Source organism: Entelurus aequoreus, linkage group LG21 (genome assembly GCF_033978785.1).
Source record: "Entelurus aequoreus isolate RoL-2023_Sb linkage group LG21, RoL_Eaeq_v1.1, whole genome shotgun sequence".
Lineage (NCBI taxonomy): Eukaryota > Metazoa > Chordata > Actinopteri > Syngnathiformes > Syngnathidae > Entelurus > Entelurus aequoreus.
The window spans coordinates 18,229,951-18,251,386 of NC_084751.1; the positions used below are offsets into that span (position 1 = coordinate 18,229,951).

The 21,436-nt window shown below is 39.1% G+C and overlaps 1 protein-coding gene across 6 annotated transcripts in view; it reads right to left on the reverse strand.

Annotated features, from left to right (window-relative positions):
• LOC133638459 (poly [ADP-ribose] polymerase tankyrase-1) overlaps window positions 1-21,436 on the reverse strand; it is a 312,114-nt gene that overhangs the window by 281,423 nt on the left and 9,255 nt on the right. For 3 of the 6 annotated variants that reach the window (XM_062031088.1, XM_062031089.1, XM_062031093.1), the window contains exons 2-3: window positions 18,521-18,636; window positions 5,241-5,349 (exon numbers count right to left, since the gene is read on the reverse strand). In XM_062031088.1, the coding sequence (XP_061887072.1) occupies window positions 5,241-5,349; window positions 18,521-18,636 (225 nt within the window). Of the gene's footprint in view, window positions 1-1,826; window positions 2,164-5,240; window positions 5,350-18,520; window positions 18,637-21,436 lie in introns of those variants that run through there. The other 3 variants (XM_062031094.1, XM_062031090.1, XM_062031092.1) reach the window with 3 other exon arrangements.

Below are 21,436 nucleotides of genomic sequence, written 5' to 3' on the forward strand. Positions count from 1 at the left end.
TCAAAATCGCTGAATTTTCACATTCGCCGTTCAAATACTGAGAAGAGACTTGCTGTGATCAGCAGCCAGTTGAGGCACGTCACTGCGTTGAGCCTCACCATGGATTGTGGACTCGGCTAACTGCTGGCCTGCTGTGCAGTGAGACCGTATTGCTCTATGAATTATATTGTACATTTATATAATGTATATAATGTACAGTGTATTTTGTCAACAACTGTATGTGTGTAACGCATACTTGCCAACCCTCCCGGAATTCAGCGCCTCTCCCGATAACCTCCCGGAATAAATTTTCTCCCGATAAACTCCCGGAATTTAGCCGGAGCTGGAGGCCGCGCCCCCTCCAGCTCCATGTGGACCTGAGTGGGGACAGCGGCGACAGTCTGTTTTCACGTCCGCTTTCCCACAATATAAACAGCGTGCCTGCCCAATAACGTTATAACTGTAGAATGATCGAGGGCGAGTTCTTGGTTTCTTATGTGGGTTTACTGTTAGGCAGTTTCATTAACGTCCTCCCAGCACGTTAACAACACACAACAGCAGTCACGTTTTCGTCTACCGTAAAGCAGTTCGTCTGCCGTAAACAGCAATGTTGTGACACTCTTAAACAGGACAATACTGCCATCTACTGGAGAGCCTCCGGAACACTGAAATACAAGTATTTATTTTATTTATAATAAAATAAATATATATATATATATATATATATATATATATATATATATATATATATATAGCTAGAATTCACTGAAAGTCAAGTATTTCATACATATATATACACACATGTATATATATATATATATATATATATATATATATATATATATATATATATATATATATATATATATATATATATATATATATATATATGATATATATATATATATGAAATAAATATATATATATATATATATATATATATATATATATATATATATATATATATATATATATATATATATATATATATATATATATATATATATATATATATATATATATATATGAAATATATATATATATATATATATATATGAAATATATATGAAATACCCGAGTTGGTGAATTCTAGCTGTAAATATACTCCTCCCCTCTTAACCACGCCCCCAACCACGCCCCCGCCCCAACCCGCCCCACCCCACCCCCCAGAATCGGAGGTCTCAAGGTTGGCAAGTATTTTACCGTATTTTTTCTGCTGAGCAATCATAAAACGGCTGCGAAGACGCACTGGCTGAGGCTCGCAGTAATTCTGCCTCCTGTTGGATAATGCACCCCCGCCGTAGAATGCACCCCCTGACGGGAGTGTTATATCAACTAAAGCCCACACTTAAACTTTCCACGTGCAAGATTGAATCTATTTAAAAAAAGTTATTTAATAAGAAGCCAAAAAGTGCAAAAACAATAATGTTCGTGTTGGAGGAGTTGTGAATGACTGAAATATGAAATCTGTGCTGCAGTCTGCTGATGTACCTAATGTTGTGGCCCAGCAGTCATTCACAACTCCTCCAACACGAACATTATTGTTTGTATACATATATATATATATACATATATATACATATACAGTATATACATACATATATATATGTACATATATATATACATACATACCAGTGACGTGCAGTGAGGTTCATGGCTGACACTGACACTGACTTCATCACAGTCAGATTTACAAACATATGAACCCTTAAGAGTATCTTATTCACCATTTGATTTGCAGCAGTTAACGGGTTATGTTTAAAAGCTCATACTAGCATTCTTTACACATACAAACTGTAGCACACAAAAAAGCACATTAAATAAAAAAAACATTATTATGGTTTTACCTTTATTTATAAATGAAGTCCATGCGCCGCTCCTTCTGAATAAAAGCATCGATAACTTGTTTATAGAAGTCTTCCTTATCTTTCTTCAGTTTTAAAAGTCTCTCTGTCTCGGTGGAGTTCTTCCTTTGATTATTACCTCCTGCTTCGATTGAAAGTCCAGTTTAGAAAACTGTTTTATTTTAGATATGTAATCCTCCATGTTAAAAGTCCAGGCGAGAGGGAAAAATAAACAATCTCTGCCGTTTGGAGAGGGCTAAGGGCCCTTACGAACTATAAACCCAAAACCCCTCGCTCGCTCAGGGCCTCAACACACATTACTGTCGTCATGAACGGCCTTCAGCTAATCAAAGCCCTGCTCCCCCACCATCACCCTCCCCACCAATGCCAGCACTTCATTAAAGGAGTTAAAGGACTCCAAGGACATTACAGGACTCCAAGAACATCATAGGACTGTAAAGGCCCTCTCCATCCGAGAAGAGGATGTACGCCGGCAGTTCTTGAAGCTGAATACGCGGAAGGCCCCCGGGCCAGATGGTGTCTCCCCCTCCACTCTCAGACACTGTGCGGATCAGCTGGCTCCTGTCTTTACTGACATTTTTAACACCTCTCTGGAGCTATGCCGCATGCCGTCCTGCTTTAAGACCTCCACCATTGTTCCTGTCCCCAAGAAAGCACGGATCACAGGACTAAATGACTACAGGCCGGCTGCGCTGACGTCTGTGATCATGAAGTCCTTTGAGCGCTTGGTCCTGCCCCACCTCAAGGACATCACCGCCCCCCTCCTGGACCCACTGCAGTTCGCCTACAGAGCCAACAGGTCTGTGGATGATGCAGTGAACCTGGCCCTCCACTTCATCCTGGAGCATCTGGACTCCCCAGGAACCTACGCTAGGATCCTGTTTGTGGACTTCAGCTCTGCCTTCAACACCATCCTCCCTGGACTGCTACGAGACAAGCTCTACCAGCTCAGCGTGCCCGACTCCCTCTGCAGTTGGATCAATGACTTCCTGACAGACCGAAAACAGCACGTGCGGCTGGGGAAGATTGTCTCGGACAGTCGAACCACGAACACTGGTACTCCTCAGGGATGTGTACTCTCCCCATGGCTCTTCTCCCTGTATACAAACTGCTGCACCTCCAGTCACCAGTCCGTAAAACTGCTCAAGTTTGCGGATGACACCACCCTCATCGGGCTCATCTCGGATGGCGATGAGTCCGCCTACAGGAGAGAGGTGGACCGGCTGGCGTCCTGGTGCAGCCTCAACAACCTGGAGCTGAACGCCCAGAAAACAGTGGAGATTATCATGGACTTCAGGAAAGTCACAGCCCCACCATTCCCCCTCACCCTGATTGACTCTCCCACCCCCGTCTCCATTGTGGACTCCTTCCGTTTTTTGGGCACCACCATCACCCAAGACCTCAAGTGGGAGCCGACCATCAGCTCCCTCATCAAGAAGGCCCAGCAGAGGATGTACTTCCTGCGGCAGCTGAGGAAACTTAAGGTGCCGACCGAGATGCTGGTGCAGTTTTACTCAGCCATCATAGAGTCCATCCTGACCTCCTCCATCACCGTGTGGTTCCCCGGCGCCACAGTCCAGGATAAGCATAGACTGCAGCCAGAAGGTGATTGGCTGCAAGCTCCCATCCCTCCAGGACTTGTTCTCCTCCAGGACCAGGAGGCGTGTGGGTCGGATCACAGCTGACTCTTCTCACCCTGGACACAAACTATTCTCCCCTCTCCCCTCAGGCAGGAGACTACGCTCCATCCAGACCCACACCTCCCGCCACCTGAACAGTTTTTTCCCCTCGGCCATCAGGCACATGAACAATAACTCCTAACAGTAGCTCCTTGAATTCCTTCTAAGTCTATAACAAGATCTGATAGCTCAGTTACAGCTCTTTTTATTACCAAATATGTGTTATATGTGTTTTATGTTGCACGATTGCACCAAGAAAAATTCCTAGTTTGTGAACCCATTCTCAAACAATGGCAATAAAACTATTCTGATGTTCTGAAAAGTTATTTAATTTCACAAGTTTAATTAGTACAAAAACAGCAATTAAAGGCTTAGGAAGTGAACCAGTTTACAATATTGAACATTTGATGACATTTGAGGGTTTTGTTAGCTGTAAACCAGGGGTCTCGACAACCTTTCTTTTTTGAGAGCCACATTTACATAATGAATATCGTCAAAAGCTACTCATTATTGGAACGTTTATTTTCATAGATTTTTTTCAACCCAAACAGGGAATGTTTTTTGCCAGAAGATTGACAAAATATTGGTAGCCACAACTCATAATTTGTATCAAAAATCAACAACAAAATGTTGTTCTTTTGCATTTTGTATATCAGTGTATGCATTTATTTCTTTTTTTAATCACTATTAGAACTACTTTGACAAAAAGAAGAAGTTAGTATTTTATGTATGTAACTGTCAACATTAAAAATTGTACTTTAATTAGGCGGATCCCCACTCAAGCAGTCTTTGTGCTATTTTGTGGTAATTTGTCATTCAAGAGAGGCATCAAGTCTGAATTGAACAGTTATACAAATACTAAAGGTTTAAGCAAATATTATTTGACCCTTTGGTGTGTTACTCAAAATCAAAAGTTTAGCTATTAGTAGCTCTATATTCTTCCAAATTGTTAAGAAATGAATAAATATATTGTTGAAATATTTATCTCTGTGTATAGTGATAAGTGTTGTTCGTCAGATAGGGGTGACGGTGGGTCCTGCAGCCAACTGGTTTAAAAACATTAAGGATGTTGGAGTGTATAATTTTAAGGACAAAACTATCCATCCATTTTCTACAGCTTGTCCCTTTTTCGGGGTCGAGGGGTGCTGGAGCCTATCTCAGCTGCATTCGGGCGGAGGGTGGGGTACACTCTGGACAAGTCGCCACCTCATTGCAAGGCCAAACTAATGTTTTTAATTTAGGAATAAGGCTGTGACATAGCAAAATGTGGGAAAGGTGAGTTTTAATACTTTTAGGATGCACTGCAAATTGATGCACTTTGACTGTGTTTATCACTCCCCAGCACCATAGCAACTACCCGGTACTTAAAAATCCAAACAACAGTTCATTTGACTCATACGTCTTGTTAGAATTATTAACTGATAGCAGCTTAAATTTTCAAGTCAGAGGTGCTCAGCAGTGAAACAGTCTGACTGCTAAGCAGCAGACAGTCGGGGCCAGACAGTCTACAGATGCTATTGACCAAATAAAAAATGCATTGGTGCTGACAGCAAGGAAGGTGACGACGACGATCATTTGCATTTAGAAAATAATGATCCACTTCTGAGAACACAGAATGTGTTTGAAAAGCTAGCTATAGTTTAATAAACAACAAATGAAATCATCACACTCAGTTAAGTATGTTATGTAAACCAAAGGTGTATTTTCTAATTCTTACCTATACACACGTCTATCTTGCCCTTGATGGCAGCCTCGTGTAAAGGTGTATAGTTCCAGTTGTCTCGGGCATTGGGTTCGGCTCCCTGACACAGCAACAAGGACACCACCTGACAACAACACACACACACATCTATTATTTATTCTCCATCACCAAACTGTACAGAGCAAGTGTTTCTATCCAGAGAAACAATGTCAAGACAAGAAGACCCCAGAAGATAAGAGGTAATTTTTTCCACATAAAAATTATAAAAACAGAATTAGTGTCCCTGCGATGACGTGGCGACTTGTCCAGGGTGTACCCCGCCTTCCGCCCGATTGTAGCTGAGATAGGCTCCAGCGCCCCCCGCGACCCCGAAGGGAATAAGCGGTAGAAAATGGATGGATGGATGGAATTAGTGTCCAAATGTTGGAAGTAGAACATCTATAGTTTAGCATTTGTAGTACAGTAGTAGCATAATTATCTTGCTCACACTCCCTCTAGAGTTATAAATTGGAACAATAAATCAAGTTTTGGTTTCACGTTCCCTCAGCACCTTGTTAGGGAAAAGTTATTTCAGGTATGTCTCAGTAGACTGAGAACCACAAGAAGGACCAACTCAGAAAGATGCAATTTGTATGTATGTTACTTTTATTTAGTGGCAAATTTACATAAAGATGTATTGATATTGTTTAATTGTGTGCATCACTACAACTAGTGTGCTAATTATTTAGTTAAAAAGACAAAAATAAGATTTTACCTTGATTTATTTAGATAAACTTTATAACAAATGTGTGAATTATGGTGGTACTGCTGGTAATTCTGCATTATTTCCAAACTGTTGCATACGATTCATTCATATTCCTCAAAATCAGGGCTGTCAAACGATTAAAATATGTATACAGAATTTGTCCAAAATTTACTCATAATTAATCGCAGAAAGATAGAAGTTTTTTCTTCTATATTTATCATTAATACGTGTACTTTAGACCAGGGGTCTTTAACATTTTCCAGGCCAAGATGGAATGGGGATCATGTCTACTTTAAACCCTGTTGTCTTTCAGGCGTTTCTCCCTTACAATATTGTCTTCGTCTAGTCAGGAAGGATAACCTCCTCTTCTCCTCCCAAATCTTGTAACAGCACAGAATCAATGACCACTCCAGCATTCATGTGCATGAATACTTTTTAGTTTAAATGAGGGTTGCTCGTAGTCAAGAAATAGGTAAAAACAAATGTGCGGCTAATAGTAGCAGCTGTTTTATACCCGGAGCTTGTTATGATTTTCATTTTCACTTCCATGGCACAGTGATGTTAAATAAAAAGTTGTGTTACTGTAATCTCCTTAGTGTGGTTGGAGTAGCAGTGATTATCACACAGTGCAGCATCAGCCTCACACGTACACACAGCAGTGTGAGCACATAGGCAACTTCTGCCCTGCACTTTGCAACGAGTTGAGCATGTCTCGTTAACGGCCCATTTAACTGTTCACTACAGTGTGTTGGATTAATGTTAATGTGTATTTAAAAACATTTACATTTGTGAAAAACATGAATATATAGAATTATATATAAACATATATTTTTAAAAAAAAAAAGCAATAAGGTAAATGATCGTTTGTATTCTTTGATTACCTGTATACATCAGTGCTTCTCTCCAGTGCTTTGGCAAACGGCAAGCGCTGACTCAAATTGTGGAGTTTTTTCAAACTAAAAAACTGTAGCTTATATTTACTGAAAGTACAAAAAAGAAAAGGCGGTGGGCATTCTTTTTGGATGGATGATGACAGATGATGAGCAGCCTGGTTCCTGACATCTGGGGTTCTTCACTGACTGAACGTAAGTCATTTAGCTACAATATATTTTTTACACAAGCGTGTTTAAACTGTTAATTTAGCTTTTGAATTTGATGTGTGTATGATTTTCTGTCGTGCATAATGGCTCTGACTGTGTCTTTGCAACCTTATCAGGAAGTGTTCCATGAACTCTTTAAACTTTGTAAAATAGCCTAAGCCCTTCCTGTAAGCAGTGCTGCATGTGAATGGAGCTTCTCAGCTCTAACACTCATAAAAACTAATTTATGTACAACTATGGTTGGCATTTTGGCTCTTGCAGTTTGTGGTATATGTTGATGTCTGCTCCGAAGTGCGTGTGGGCAAGCAGTCAGGGACAGGGGTGGTGGAAGATTGAGTTCCTAAAACAAATTATTGTTTTTCCTCTTTTCTGCTCATTTGTCAACTATTTATTTTGCAACTGTCTATTTTGGCGAATAATTATGACGCTTATTGCATTTGGATGACGTATTGGTTGGATAAACTTGACGGGAGTGTTCAGGCTGCAGTTGCATTGGGTAGATATTTGATTTATATCCACATACGAAAGAGGCCTGGGTCGGATATGAAACATTCGGATTTTCACTGTTCACACTGACATGAAAAATCAGATACAGGTCACTAATGGGACAATATATCGGAATTGTTCTGCAGTGTGAACAAGGCCTAAGTCGTGATTCAAGGGACATGGGTTCAAGTCCACGTAAGAAGCCATTTTATTTACTTATCTAATGGAAATATGTGCTGAAAATTTTTATTTTACTTATTTTCTTAGGAAGTTTTCGATACTTTCAAATGCAAATGTTGACAGGTATGTCTCTCACACGCTTCCCACTTCTGACACAGGCTTACTTTAAAAACAAACCTAGTATAAATGACAATTTTAAAAAATTGCCTGGATGTAGGTGTCGGTGGGGTGCTAATGCTGTCTCAAGGCGATGTCTTACTACGTTTCTCCAAGATGCAGATGGACGTTCGGAAGCAGCATGCAGGTAGGAAAAGGATTAATTACCATGACAAGGCAATAATACAAAAATAAGAATGTGCCGATGGCACGGGAAGCTAAAGATAAATTTACCACAGGAACAAGAATCAAAGATATCCAACGTAACGTGTTGCGTGACGCAAACAAAACAGCCAGGCCGAGTGTGGCGAGAGGCAGAAATAAAAAGCTCTCTGATTAGTGACCGGAAGCAGGTGAGCGTTCCAACCACTAACAAGAGGCAGGTGAACATAATCAGCACCCATGGCAACCAGGAACACAAACACAGGGGTGCTAAAACAGAACTAAGGGAATTCTAAACATAAACAAAACACAATCCGGGCAACGGATCATCACATGAGGCTTTGGAATATTAAGTGTTGTTATTAGTTGTAATCATCAAAATTTAATTATATATGTTATTCAAATATTACACTCTTTGTAGTGAATCCATAGTCTCACTTTTTCAATTGAATTCCTGAAATCATTTAATTCTAAGGTGCTGTTTGCAAATTTTATGCAGCTGCCTTCTACCATGTAATGACGTAAACTAAGTTTTTACTCAACACACACGCACAGACATTAGCTTTGTGTGTTGTCAGCTAATGATAGCGAATTGGCAAAGTTTAGCTACCAATGTTAGCTATCAATGAATGTATATGCTATCATAACAACAACATGACCACAAATTGTCAGTTGCCTCTATTGGACTGCTTTTGTGTATGTGCACTCGCTCGGGGCGTGTACGTGTGGATGAGAGAGCACTGAGTCACAGCCATGAACGCCAACCAATTTCTTTGTATTCAATTTAATTAGTAATAGTGAAAAATTTTGACATTTAAAAAAATCTTTGTTCTGTTAAACCACTAATGGTAACATAACATAACCGATGGTATTCTTGTTATATGTTTGGGTTTAGAGCAAGTTACAAACAGCTTCTTTAAAAAGATATTGAAACATATTGAGATGCACCTGCATTATCTGAGAAGTGGCAATTCATGTTTTTTCCAAGGAGTTTAACATTAAGTTACTCCAAAATTTTTAGCAGATCCTTCCTGTGATGGAAAGTTAAAGTGAACCATTTAAGTGCTCATACAGTATCGATCAACTGAGAGCCACAGCTTGATCGCATCTTTTCCACCAAGAGCTTGCAGTAATGTGTTTGCAATCTGTCAAGCTAATACAAGAAAAGCCATGTGAACTTTAAAATTTACATGCTGGGGAAAAATGTGGTTAATCAGCACTTCAAATGTGATATTCTATTTTCAAACTAAATCATGGTAGAACCTGTCAGGAGTGGGAAATTGCCCATCCTTTATGCTACACAAAACTCAAAAAATCAGGCGCTTAATGTGAAGACACAATGCCTAATTGTGCATGATAGAATAGAATAGAATAGAATAGAATAGAAAGTACTTTATTGATCCCTGGGGGAAATTCAGCACCACAGTTCGCTCACAATAGACAAGAATAATAATAAATAATATAATATATGTAATATATTATATATATAATGTATAAATAATATAAATATATTCTACATAGTCACGTCCGTTGTGTCCTTGGGCAAGACACTTCACCCTTGCTCCTGATGGCTGCTGGTTAGCGCATGGCAGCTCCCGCCATCAGTGTGTGAATGTGTGTGTGAATGGGTGAATGTGGAAATACTGTCAAAGCGCTTTGAGTACATTGAAGGTAGAAAAGCGCTATACAAGTATAACCCATTTATCATGTATTTACATATACTACATATACTCTACATACATGATGATCTAAACCTAATATATTCAACTTAATGTTCTCATTAATGTTACATAAAATAACCCTGATACCTCCAAGTAAAACATTTGCGAACCGTGTGCAGCTCCCATAGAATATAATGCATTCATTGTATCAGCTTTAGTTTATGAATGGATTTTTTTTTTGTTTTATTTGTTTAGCCCTTGTACAGCAGTTAGAAATTAGCAAACAAAATATTGCATATACAACTTTCCTTCCTTTAAAATGTTGTTGTAATTCCCATCTTTGTTGCTTTAAGACTGTTAAAGATTAGTTGAACTAGGCTAGTCCGCTAGCTAATCCCCATCTTTGGATAAGAAATGTATGTAATCCTTACAATTCCAAAAATGATGGATTACAATGTGGCATACATGGTAACAGCAGTGGGACCCGTTTATGCAAACACCCCTCGGATGAGCTTACTCACATCTACGGCAGTTTGTTTTCATCATTTGCTTGCATTTGTGCATATTTTTATTAATTTTTTTTAAACATTTGTTTATTGGATTTTTGACATACACTGTCCAGAAATACAATTCAAAAACACATTTCAAATGTTCTTTTTTCTCCTTCAAACAAGTAATCCACAAAAATTATATATAAAATAAAATAAAAATAATAAATGTGAAAACAAAAAAAACATGGATCAGTTAAATATTGACATGAAGCCACAGACAACTGCACTCCTGAATGTCCCCAGCACAGTGTTGAAATACACAAAAGCAGACAAAAGGCTCATCAATGATCTACCTTTCAAATACTTTTTAATTAGGGTTAAAATTGAGGTCAGTCTTATTTACATATTTTAGGAAACCACCTCATACTTCCTGAAAATCTCACAGAACTACGGTTCAATGTCAGCCTAATTTTCTTTAGTTTGAGAAAATACAGAACATCTTTAATCCAGCGGGTGTGGCAAGGAGGCGCTGTTGCCTTGTAATTTAACACAATGAGTCTTTTAGCCAAAAAAGTAGTGAATGCTCCAAGATTATGTTTGGATTTGCTAAGGGTAGATGACTGAGGTGTTACCCTAAATAGTCAACTTAGAAGATTTGTTTCGATCTTTTCGCCAATTAACAAAGAGAAAGTATTATAAATTTCAGTCCAGCACAAATAGAAGACTTATGAACCCTACTTAAAATCTCTGTCCAGCTCTCCTCAGATAGGGTCACTCCTAAGTCACCCTCCCAAAGTGACCAAATTGAGGGCGTAAATGGAAAGTTTGATCGTAAATACGTGTAATTCATTCTTTTAAAGTCGAAGGTGGTGACGAAAAAGCATCTAAAATTGTGTCAGTCGGAAAGATTGAAAAAGTGTTACGACCAAAACTGCGGATTTGTAGATATCTAAAAAAGTGTTGATTGGGGAGTGAAAGATTATCAAAGTTGCTGGAAAGAGGCAAAAGTGTTGTCAATGTATAAGTCTTTAATGTTGTTGATCCCCAGACTTGACCATGTGAAAAAGACACTTTTGACAAGAGAGGGAGCGAAAGCATGATTAGCAGTGATGGGTGCAAGACCAGAAATAGTCTGTAAACCAAAATAGTGAATTGAACCCAAACTCTGAATTAGGTTTTTACGATTTGATTTTTCGTATTAGTAAAAGAGTGGATGGAAGAGTGAACCAGAGCCCTAAGAAATACTGGTTTAGTTGAGTTAACCTCTATAACCAGCCATAACAGAGGGGGATCAAATGCTTCATATTCAAGCCAATATTTAAGAATAATAATGTTGGTGGCCCAGTAGTAAAACCTAAAGTTTGATAGTGCTAATCCTACTGACGATTTGTGTCTCTGTAAATATTATTTACGTAACCTGTGAGTTTATATTCCAAATGAAGTCTAAAATCTGACTATCTAATTTAAGAAAGAAGGACTGAGGGAGACAAAGTGGTATGCACTGGAACACAAGAAAATCACAGGAGTACATTCATTTTAACAGAGTTATCAGGAGCCACTGAAGGTAAATTAGGTAAAGACCAGTGATCAAAATCTCTCTTGATTCTGGACAACAGTGGAACAAAGTTGGCTTTATAAAGTTCTGCAAGCGTATGTGACACCCAAATATTTGAAAACATGCAAAGCAATTTTAAAGAGAAAATTGTGTAGAGGATATTTCTTAGCAGCAGAGTTTATAGGAAATATTTCACTTTTACCCAAGTTCAGTTTGTAACCAGACACATGTCCAAAAGCTTGGAGAGTACTTAAGGCAGCCGGGACCGAGATGGAGTTGTCCAAGACATATAGGAAAAGGTTATCTGCATAGAGATCATGTTGTAATTGTATGCATGTTCGAAATAATCATGTTGTAATTGTATGCATGTTCGAAATAAACTCAAACCATAACTTTCACCTGCACATTATGTCTACATATGCCCTTAAAAAGTGAGTTGGTACGAAACACTATTGACAGAGGCTCAATGGCAAGAGCAAAAAGCAATGGGGTCAGGGGGCAGCCCTGCCGTGTGGAAGAGTAAAGGTGAAAATATTCAGATTGAATATCCTGACTGAGGCCTCCGGAGATGAATATAGGAGCTTAATCCATGAAATAAAACTGTAACCACCTCACTCTAGGACATAAAATAGATAATTACATTCTACTCAGTCAAATGCTTTTTCAGCATTCATAGATATCACTGCCTCCTCAGTGAGCAGGCACAAAATACAATATATTGAAAAGACATCTACGATTAGAAAAGGAGTGCCTATTTTGAATGAACCCGGTTTGACCCGCATTAATAATAGAATGGAAAATAGTATCCAGACGTGAAGACAGCAGTTTGCATAATAATTTAAAGTCCATATTTAACAGGCTAATAGGACGATACAAAGTGCATGACAAACGGTCCTTGCCTTTTTTCAAGAGGAGAGAAATTGAAGCTTGGTTTAGCGTTTGCTAAACGATTCATTGTACATGTTAAATAAAATGGGGGCAAGTTTATGCCAACATTGTTTTTAATTTTGGAGGATAGTCATATCGTCCCGGGTATTTTCTGTTTTGTAGTGATAACACTGCAACATTTAATTCCGCAGCAGTAATTGATCTCTCTAACACTACCAAAACTAAATGATCAAGCTCAGGAGTAGAACAATGAGACAATGAGTAGAAGGACGCAGAGAAATTCCTAAATACATTATTGATCTCAAGACATCCGTAACTAACCTATTTATATTTAATTATTGCATCTTCATGAATTCCATATTTTCATCTAACAGAGCTGTTGCAGTAATTTGGTTGTATGTTTACCAAATCAATCTAATCCACTTTATTTGTATAGCACAATTCAAAACAATAAAAGTTTCATAAAGTGCTGCACAGTAGTTAAAATACCCATTTAAAAGCAGGATAATACTAAGGACAGTCTTGTGAATTAAAGGCGAACTGCACTTATTTGGGAATTTTGCTTATCGCTCACAATCAAGGACAGTCTTGTGAATTAAAGGCGAACTGCACTTTTTGGGGAATTTTGCTTATCGCTCACAATCATTATGAAAGACATGACAACATATGGAATTTTTTTATGCGTTCTAAAAATGAAATAAATGTAAATAAAAGTCTGATTACAGCGAAGCCAATGGGAGTTTCACTATTTCGCCCATAAAATCCAATAAATAACCATTTAAAATGTGCTAACAATACTCCATTTACAGTTCCTGACTTGAAAATTAACCAAGTATTAGTGATATTGTTACTATGAGTGCTAACACAGACAAACTACTTATAGCGGCGCCATGATCACAAGCTTGTGTGCCTATGTTTACATTGAGTGGTCTGCTGCTTCCTCGCTTCCTTTTCTAGATCATAAATTATGCATTACACCTGCACAGAAGAAGTCTGAGTATGCATTCCAACAAGTTGGTACACTTTGACAGCCATTTAGGACCCCAAACTGGCGAGGACGACACAAAAAGGCGCTTGGTCCCATAAGAACCCCACCCCTTTTCTTTGTGAGGATTATGAGTCATTCATCACCTAAATGAGAATATATGAATATCCGAACAGGCCGCATCCTAATGACAACAGACCTTGCATAGTAAGTGATGTTATGTTTTTTGTCTCTCGTAAAGTCTGCAGTGAGTAATAATCAATGATGAAGTAAAAAAAAGTATGAAAATTAAAACATTGTGATGTATTTTTTAAATTAATGAGCCACGTATGCTTAAAATGATCAAAATACGTAAATATTAGATGTTACTATAAATGTGCTCATTACCACATTAAATATATATATATATTATCATGTATATAAAACCTCAATGGAGGTGTTTGGATGTTTTTTTAAGGGCTGTGTAGGTGGAATTGTGCGGCTCCCATAGGCTCCATTGTAAGCAGACTTTTGATCATATTTAATTAATATTTAGAATGCAAAAAAAAGAACATCCATCGTCATGTCTTTCATAATTATTGTAAACGATAGGCAATTTTTTTTTTTAAAAGTGCAGTTCCCCTTTAAAAAGAAAAAAAATACATAAAAGAAAACAAAATAGACTAAGATCACATAACGTTCATAATGGTTTGAAAGCCAAGGAGTAAAAATATGTTTTAAGACGGGATTTAAAACTCATGAAAGAGGGAGACGTCCGAATTACCAAAGGGAGATCGTTCCAAAGTTTCAGAGCCACAGCAGAAAACGCACGATAGATAAAGAACTTAACACGTTGACATACAGTAAACGGGCTGACTTTTAATGGAAGTATCCTTTCGGTTCTCAAGTTTAAGTGTTGTCGACTTTAGCGGGCACAGTGGACAAGTGGACACTGAGTTGGTCGACATAAACAGTTTCCATTGTATATGTCTGTAATTAAATTTTGGTGTGATCTAAATCAGGGGTTCTTAACCTTTTTAACATCGGGGCCCAACTTCACCACTACAGAGGGCCCGCTCAAATATCAACATTGAATTAATAAACCAACTCTTGATTTTAATTGTATTACATAATTATATCTAACCTACTTACAGTTTACAATCTTGTCAAATAATATGAAACCATGTGTTAATCACAAAGATTATTATTTATTCAACACAGTCAGGCTGATTTTTGAAAAAGAAATACTAACCAAAAATACTGCGTAAAAGGGACTCAAATAACTGACCAAAAAAATATTCATGTGCTAAAATAAAGAAACTAAATGAACGATGAATATGTCTCTTAAAGGCCTACTGAAACCCACTACTACCGACAACACAGTCTGATAGTTTATATGTCAATGATGAAATCTTAACATTGCAACACATGCCAATACGGCCGGGTTAACCTATAAAGTGCAATTTTAAATTTCCTGGGAAACTTCCGGTTGAAAACGTCTAGGTATGATGACGTTTGCGCGTGACGTCAATGGTTGAAGCTGAAGTATTGGGACACATTGTATCCCAATACAAACAGCTCTGTTTTCATCGCAAAATTCCACAGTATTCTGGACATCTGTGTTGGTGAATCTTTTGCAATTTGTTTAATGAACAATGGAGACTGCAAAGAAGAAAGCTGTAGGTGGGATCAGTGTATTAGCGGCTGGCTGCAGCAACACAACCAGGAGGAGTTTGAGTTGGATAGCAAACGCGCTATCCGACGCTAGCCGCCGACCGCATCGATGATCGGGTGAAGTCCTTCATCGCGCCGTCGATCGCTGGAACGCAGGTGAGCACGGGTGTTGATGAGCAGAGGAGAGCTGGCATAGGTGGATAGCTAATGTTTTTAGCATAGCTCTGTCGAGGTCCCGTAGCTAAGTTAGCTTTAATGGCTTCGTTAGCAACAGCATTGCTAGGCTTTGCCAGGCGGTACAGCATTAACCGTGTGGTTACAGGTCCAGTGTTTGGTTCGGTGTCTCCTGATAGTAGTATTGTTGATTTTATGTCTATCCTTCCAGTCAGGGGCTTATTTCTTTTGTTTCTATCTGCATTTAAAGGCCTACTGAAAGCCACTACTACCGACCACGCAGTCTGATAGTTTATATATCAATGATGAAATCTTAACATTGCAACACATGCCAATACGGCCGGGTTAACTTATAAAGTGCAATTTTAAATTTCCCGCTAAACTTCCGGTTCGAAACGCCTCTGAGGGTCGACGTATGCGCGTGACGTCAATCATTGAAACGGAAGTATTCGGACACCATTGAAGTCAATACGAAATAGCTCTGTTTTCATCTCATTATTCCACAGTATTCTGGACATCTGTGTTGGTGAATCTGTTGCAATTTGTTCATTGCATTATGGAGAAAGAAGCTGAGCAAGCAAAGAAGAAAGTTGTCGGTGCGAAGTGTCTATTTTGCGAGGGAAGTCAGCAACAACACGTACACAGCCGGCGCTTCTTTGTTTACATTCCCGAAAGATGCAGTCAAGATGGAAGAACTCGGACAACAGAGACTCTTACCAGGAGGACTTTGATTTGGATACACAGTTGCGATAACGTGAGTACACAGCTGCGCTTCCAAACACTTGATCGCTTGCTATAACTAGCCCGAGCTAGTAGCTAGGAGCTAGCATTAGGATTAATTTGTGGCATATTAAATATAAGCCTGGTTGTGTTGTGGCTAATAGAGTATATATATGTCTTGTGGTTATTTATTGTTGTAGTCATTCCCAGCTGAATATCAGGTCCCACCCGCGCGCTTCCAAACATTTGATTGCTTGCCCGTACGTGCGTGTCATGTACGTAACTTTGATTAAATATATAAGCTTTATGAACCTTGGGTTAGGTGAACGGTTGTTTGGGCTGAGTGAGTGTGTGTGTTATGCAGGTGTTTGAATTGTATTGGCGGGTTATATATACAGGATCCCGTCCATATTACCCGCTCGAGCTATAACTAGCTCGAGCTAGTAGCTAGTAGCTAGGAGCTAGCATAACAAACACCTAGGTGTTTTTATGCGGGATTAATTTGTGGCATATTAAATATAAGCCTGGTTGTGTTGTGGCTAATAGAGTATATATATGTCTTGTGTTTATTTACTGTTGTAGTCATTCCCAGCTGAATATCAGGTCCCACCCGCGCGCTTCCAAACATTTGATTGCTTGCCAGTACGTGCGTGTCATGTACGTAATTTTGATTAAATATATAAGCTTTATGAACCTTGGGTGAGGTGAACGGTTGTTTGGGCTGAGTGAGTGTGTGTGTTGTGCAGGTGTTTGAATTGTATTGGCGGGTTATATATACAGGATCCCGTTCATATTACCCGCTCGAGCTATAACTAGCTCGAGCTAGTAGCTAGGAGCTAGCATAACAAACACCTAGGTGTTTTTATGCGGGATTAATTTGTGGCATATTAAATATAAGCCTGGTTGTGTTGTGGCTAATAGAGTATATATATGTCTTGTGTTTATTTACTGTTGTAGTCATTTCCAGCTGAATATCAGGTCACCCCCGGCTCTCACAGCATCTTCCACTCCCCACTAGTCCTTCACTTGCACTTTCCTCATTTAAAAATATTTCATCCTCGCTCAAATTAATGGGGAAATCGTCGCTTTCTCGGTCCGAATCTCTCTCACTTCATGCGGCCATCATTGTAAACAATAGGGAACTTTGCGTATATGTTCAATTGACTACGTCACGCAAGCCTTTTTTTATCAGATACCAAAAGTTGCGATCTTTATCGTCGTTGTTCTATACTAAATCCTTTCAGCAAAAATATGGCAATATCACGAAATGATCAAGTATGACACATAGAATAGATCTGCTATCCCCGTTTAAATAAAAAAAATTTAATTTCAGTAGGCCTTTAAGCACAATGCTATCACGTTAGCTCCGTAGCTAAAGAGCTTCACCGATGTATTGTCGTGGAGATAAAAGTCACTGTGAATGTCCATTTCGCGTTCTCGACTCTCATTTTCAAGAGGATATCAGAATCAGAATCAGAATCAGAATAGTTTTATTGCCATTGTTTGAGAACGGGTTCACAAAGTACGAATTTTTCTTGGTGCAATCGTGCAACATAAAACACATATACACATATAGTATCCGAGGTGGTTTAAAATACAAATCCGTGATCCACAATAGAAAAAGGAGAAAGTGTGGAATCCAATGAGCCCTTGTACCTAAGTTACGGTCAGAGCGAAAAAAGATACGTCCTGCACTACACTCTAGTCCTTCACTCTCACGTTCCTCATCCACGAATCTTTCATCCTCGCTCAAATGAATGGGGTAATCGTCGCTTTCTCGGTCCGAATCGCTCTCGCTGCTGGTGTAAACAATGGGGAAATGTGAGGAGCCCTTCAACCTGCGACGTCACGCTACTTCCGGTACAGGCAAGGCTTTTTTTATCAGCGACCAAAAGTTGCAAACTTTATCGTCGATGTTCTCTACTAAATCCTTTCAGCAAAAGTATGGCAATATCGCGAAATGATCAAGTATGACACAGAATGGATCTACTATCCCCGTTTAAATAAGAACATTTCATTTCAGTAGGCCTTTAAAGGTCAATAAAATTTAAGTGCAAATGGAAATACAGCTTCATTATTTTAGTCATATTTTTTGTGCCTACAAAACTTCTCTATGACTAGCTCCAGTGTTCTTCTGTTTGATATTGTCATTACTGCCACAGGTGTTAGAAAAGTGTATTTCAACTGACTACCGCTACAGCCCATAAGGGCCACAGCTGAGAAACAGATATTGTTTGGCAGCCCTCCAGGAAATGCTTGTGGCCCAACAAAATGCTGATTATTTAAGAAACACTAATCTAAATGACTGAAACAAAAATATGATAAAAAGTCAGTCTCACCTCAGAGTGCCCAAACGAGCATGCGTTGTGAAGTGGGATCAAACCACCATCGTCACGGGCATGGATGTTGGCGCCATTCTGAAGCAGGTGGTCTACCACATCTTTACGTCCAAAACCTGAGTTAGGATGAGTGAGGGGCAAAAAAAGGATGGCAACACACAGCAGCATATTAAAAAAGTGTCTATAATAGAGAGACATGGTAGGGACAAAAATGAGAGCAAAAAATAAATACAATACCGAGAAACTATTGCAAGATCTTGAGATAGTTTTACAAGTATTTACGGGTCAAGCGTTAGTTTACTTTTAGTAGGATTGTGCGATATAGACAATGGTATAACTTTGGCCGACGATAGATCTTTTAATGTTGTCGGTATATAATGATAATACATGGAGTTTGCATGTTCTCCCCGTGACTGTGTGGGTTTTCTCCGGATACTCCGGCTTCCTCCCACCTCCAAAGACATACACCTGGGGATAGGTTGATTGTCCGTCTATCAGCGCTGCCCCTGCGATGAGTTGGCAACTTGTCTAGGGTGTACCCCGCCTTTCGTCCGAATACAGCTGAGATAGGCTCCAGTGACCCCCGCGACCCCTACAGGGACAAGCGGTAAAAAATGGATGGATGGCAGGTTGATACTTTCTAGCCGAGTCCCTCAAATTTAACAGCAAAAAGCGAATGACCGTGTCCTCAACACTAAGTAGTGTCCTCGCTTGTGGTTAACATTCCTTCTAAGTCACTAATCCTAGCTCCAAAGCCGAAAATAAACTACATTTCTTAAAAGTATTTCCACTGGAGGACGAGGACTAGCTAAACATCCAACGTGAGACAACGTAAGAGGATACAATAAGCAATGCTAACCGCTAAGTAAGTACAGTATATGGTCGATACAGTGATCCGATACATTTTATAATGAAAACAATTTTGTGTCGCTTTTTATTGTTCACAAACTCAGGAAATAAGCTCCTGGACACACAGGAGTGCTTTAAAGGCAAAAACCAAAGGATTCAATCAGAGCTACTCATAGCTTTTGATTATGTGTACGTATTGTGCATTACTGTCTTTATTTTGCTCAAAATACTGTATGCAAGAGAAAAGAACAGAAAATAATTATATATATATATATTGATATATTGTATATCATTAATAATAATAGTATATATTTGATATTGTTAAACAGCTATCCTGTGTTTTTGTCTAATTATAACTGTGATCAAAAATTGATTTATTCAATGATCTTGTCAATTTTAAGTATCAGTATCATTGGTATTACCAATACTGCCCATGTAACTATTTGGTATTGTATCGATACCCAAATATGTAGTTTCATGTAAAGTATCCAAACAACCGAAGAAAGGGTGCTTATTACATTTTAACAGAAGTGTAGATAGAACCATGTTACAACAGAAAGTAACCCAATATTGACAAGTAAATTAATAAAAGTTTTGAGAAATTATACAACCAGAAACAAAGCAATATTACCACATACGACAGCAGCCAAATTCGGAACCGCCTGTTTTTAAATGTTTATAATATCATTTATATGCCAAATAAAATACTGTGATATTTATCGTTATTGCAGGTGGCGGCAATATATTATTGCAATATAGATTTTAGGCCAGACCTATTCAACTGGCGGCCCGTGGGCCACATTAGGCCCGCCAAAGCTTTTCAATTTGGCCCACCGAACATCACCCAAATAGGCTTGACGAAACCATTGAAACTAGGGCTGATCATTTGTACATTACTCCTACCACCCCGCAGAGGGCAACAGCGAGGCATATGTGTCAAAGTGAAGCAGCGGTGGGGTAAGTAGAAGAAGACTACTCATTCAACCCTGGAAAAAATCTAAATAAATTGCAAAAATCTGACTTTTAACAATGACTGGACATCAAAGTATGACTGTTCTGCCCGAGCAAGTGCTCAAGTCTTGTTTCCTAGCAGACCTTTTAAGCGACGGGCACATTGCTCCAGACAAGCAGCAACAATGGTAGAAATCCCAGCGTGAAAGCTTCATCACAAAACTTGGACAACCATTTGTAAGTACATATAATTTGTGCATAAAGATATTTAGTTTGTTTTGTATTGAAATTGCTGACTTGGTGATGTATTTTGTATTCGTGGTCTTGTTATTTGTCTGAGAGTAAAACTTGTTGAATACATGTAGCGCTAAATTTGAACAGTAGAGGGCAACAACGCTAATAGTGACAAGTCACACACAATGTTCTGTGTGTGAATGTGTAAGTGTATTCCCGGGGCCAGAGCACCTGACATTAAAGCTAATCTTAGGGAGCTAACTCGCAAATGGCCTAGTAAACACGTACGACAGGCTAATCGCACCACTAGCTATGGGAACATAGTAGTACACGTTGGCTACAATGACACTAGAATGAGACAGTCAGAGATTACAAAGAGGAACATAGCTAGGACTTGTAATCTCGCTAGAAAGATGTCCAGGCATCGAGTACTTGTCTCTGGCCCCCTGCCTGCGAGAGGCAATAATGAGAGATATAGCAGATTAGTCTCGCTTAACAAGTGGCTGGCTAGTTTTTGTAGACAACAGGGACTAACGTTTATTGATAATTGGCCCTCTTTCTGGGGCAAACCGGGCCTGCTGATGAGGGACGGCCTTCACCCTAACAAGGAAGGCGCCATCATCCTGTCTCGGAACATAGATTATTGTTTGAGTCACACTTGACTAACTACACTAGAGCAAGCCCGGTCACAGGCAATTACAGTGCCTGTAAATCCGGGTGAGGAGTCAGTTAAGCTAGAACTAGCCAGCGCCAGGCTGGAAAATCCATGCACACATAGCATTCCTCCTAGAATAATACACAACTCACATAATGTTTTTTCTGCAGTGACTGTGCCAGAGGTGGACATGCATTCTACTGAGGTGGCAAATTATGACGCGTTCA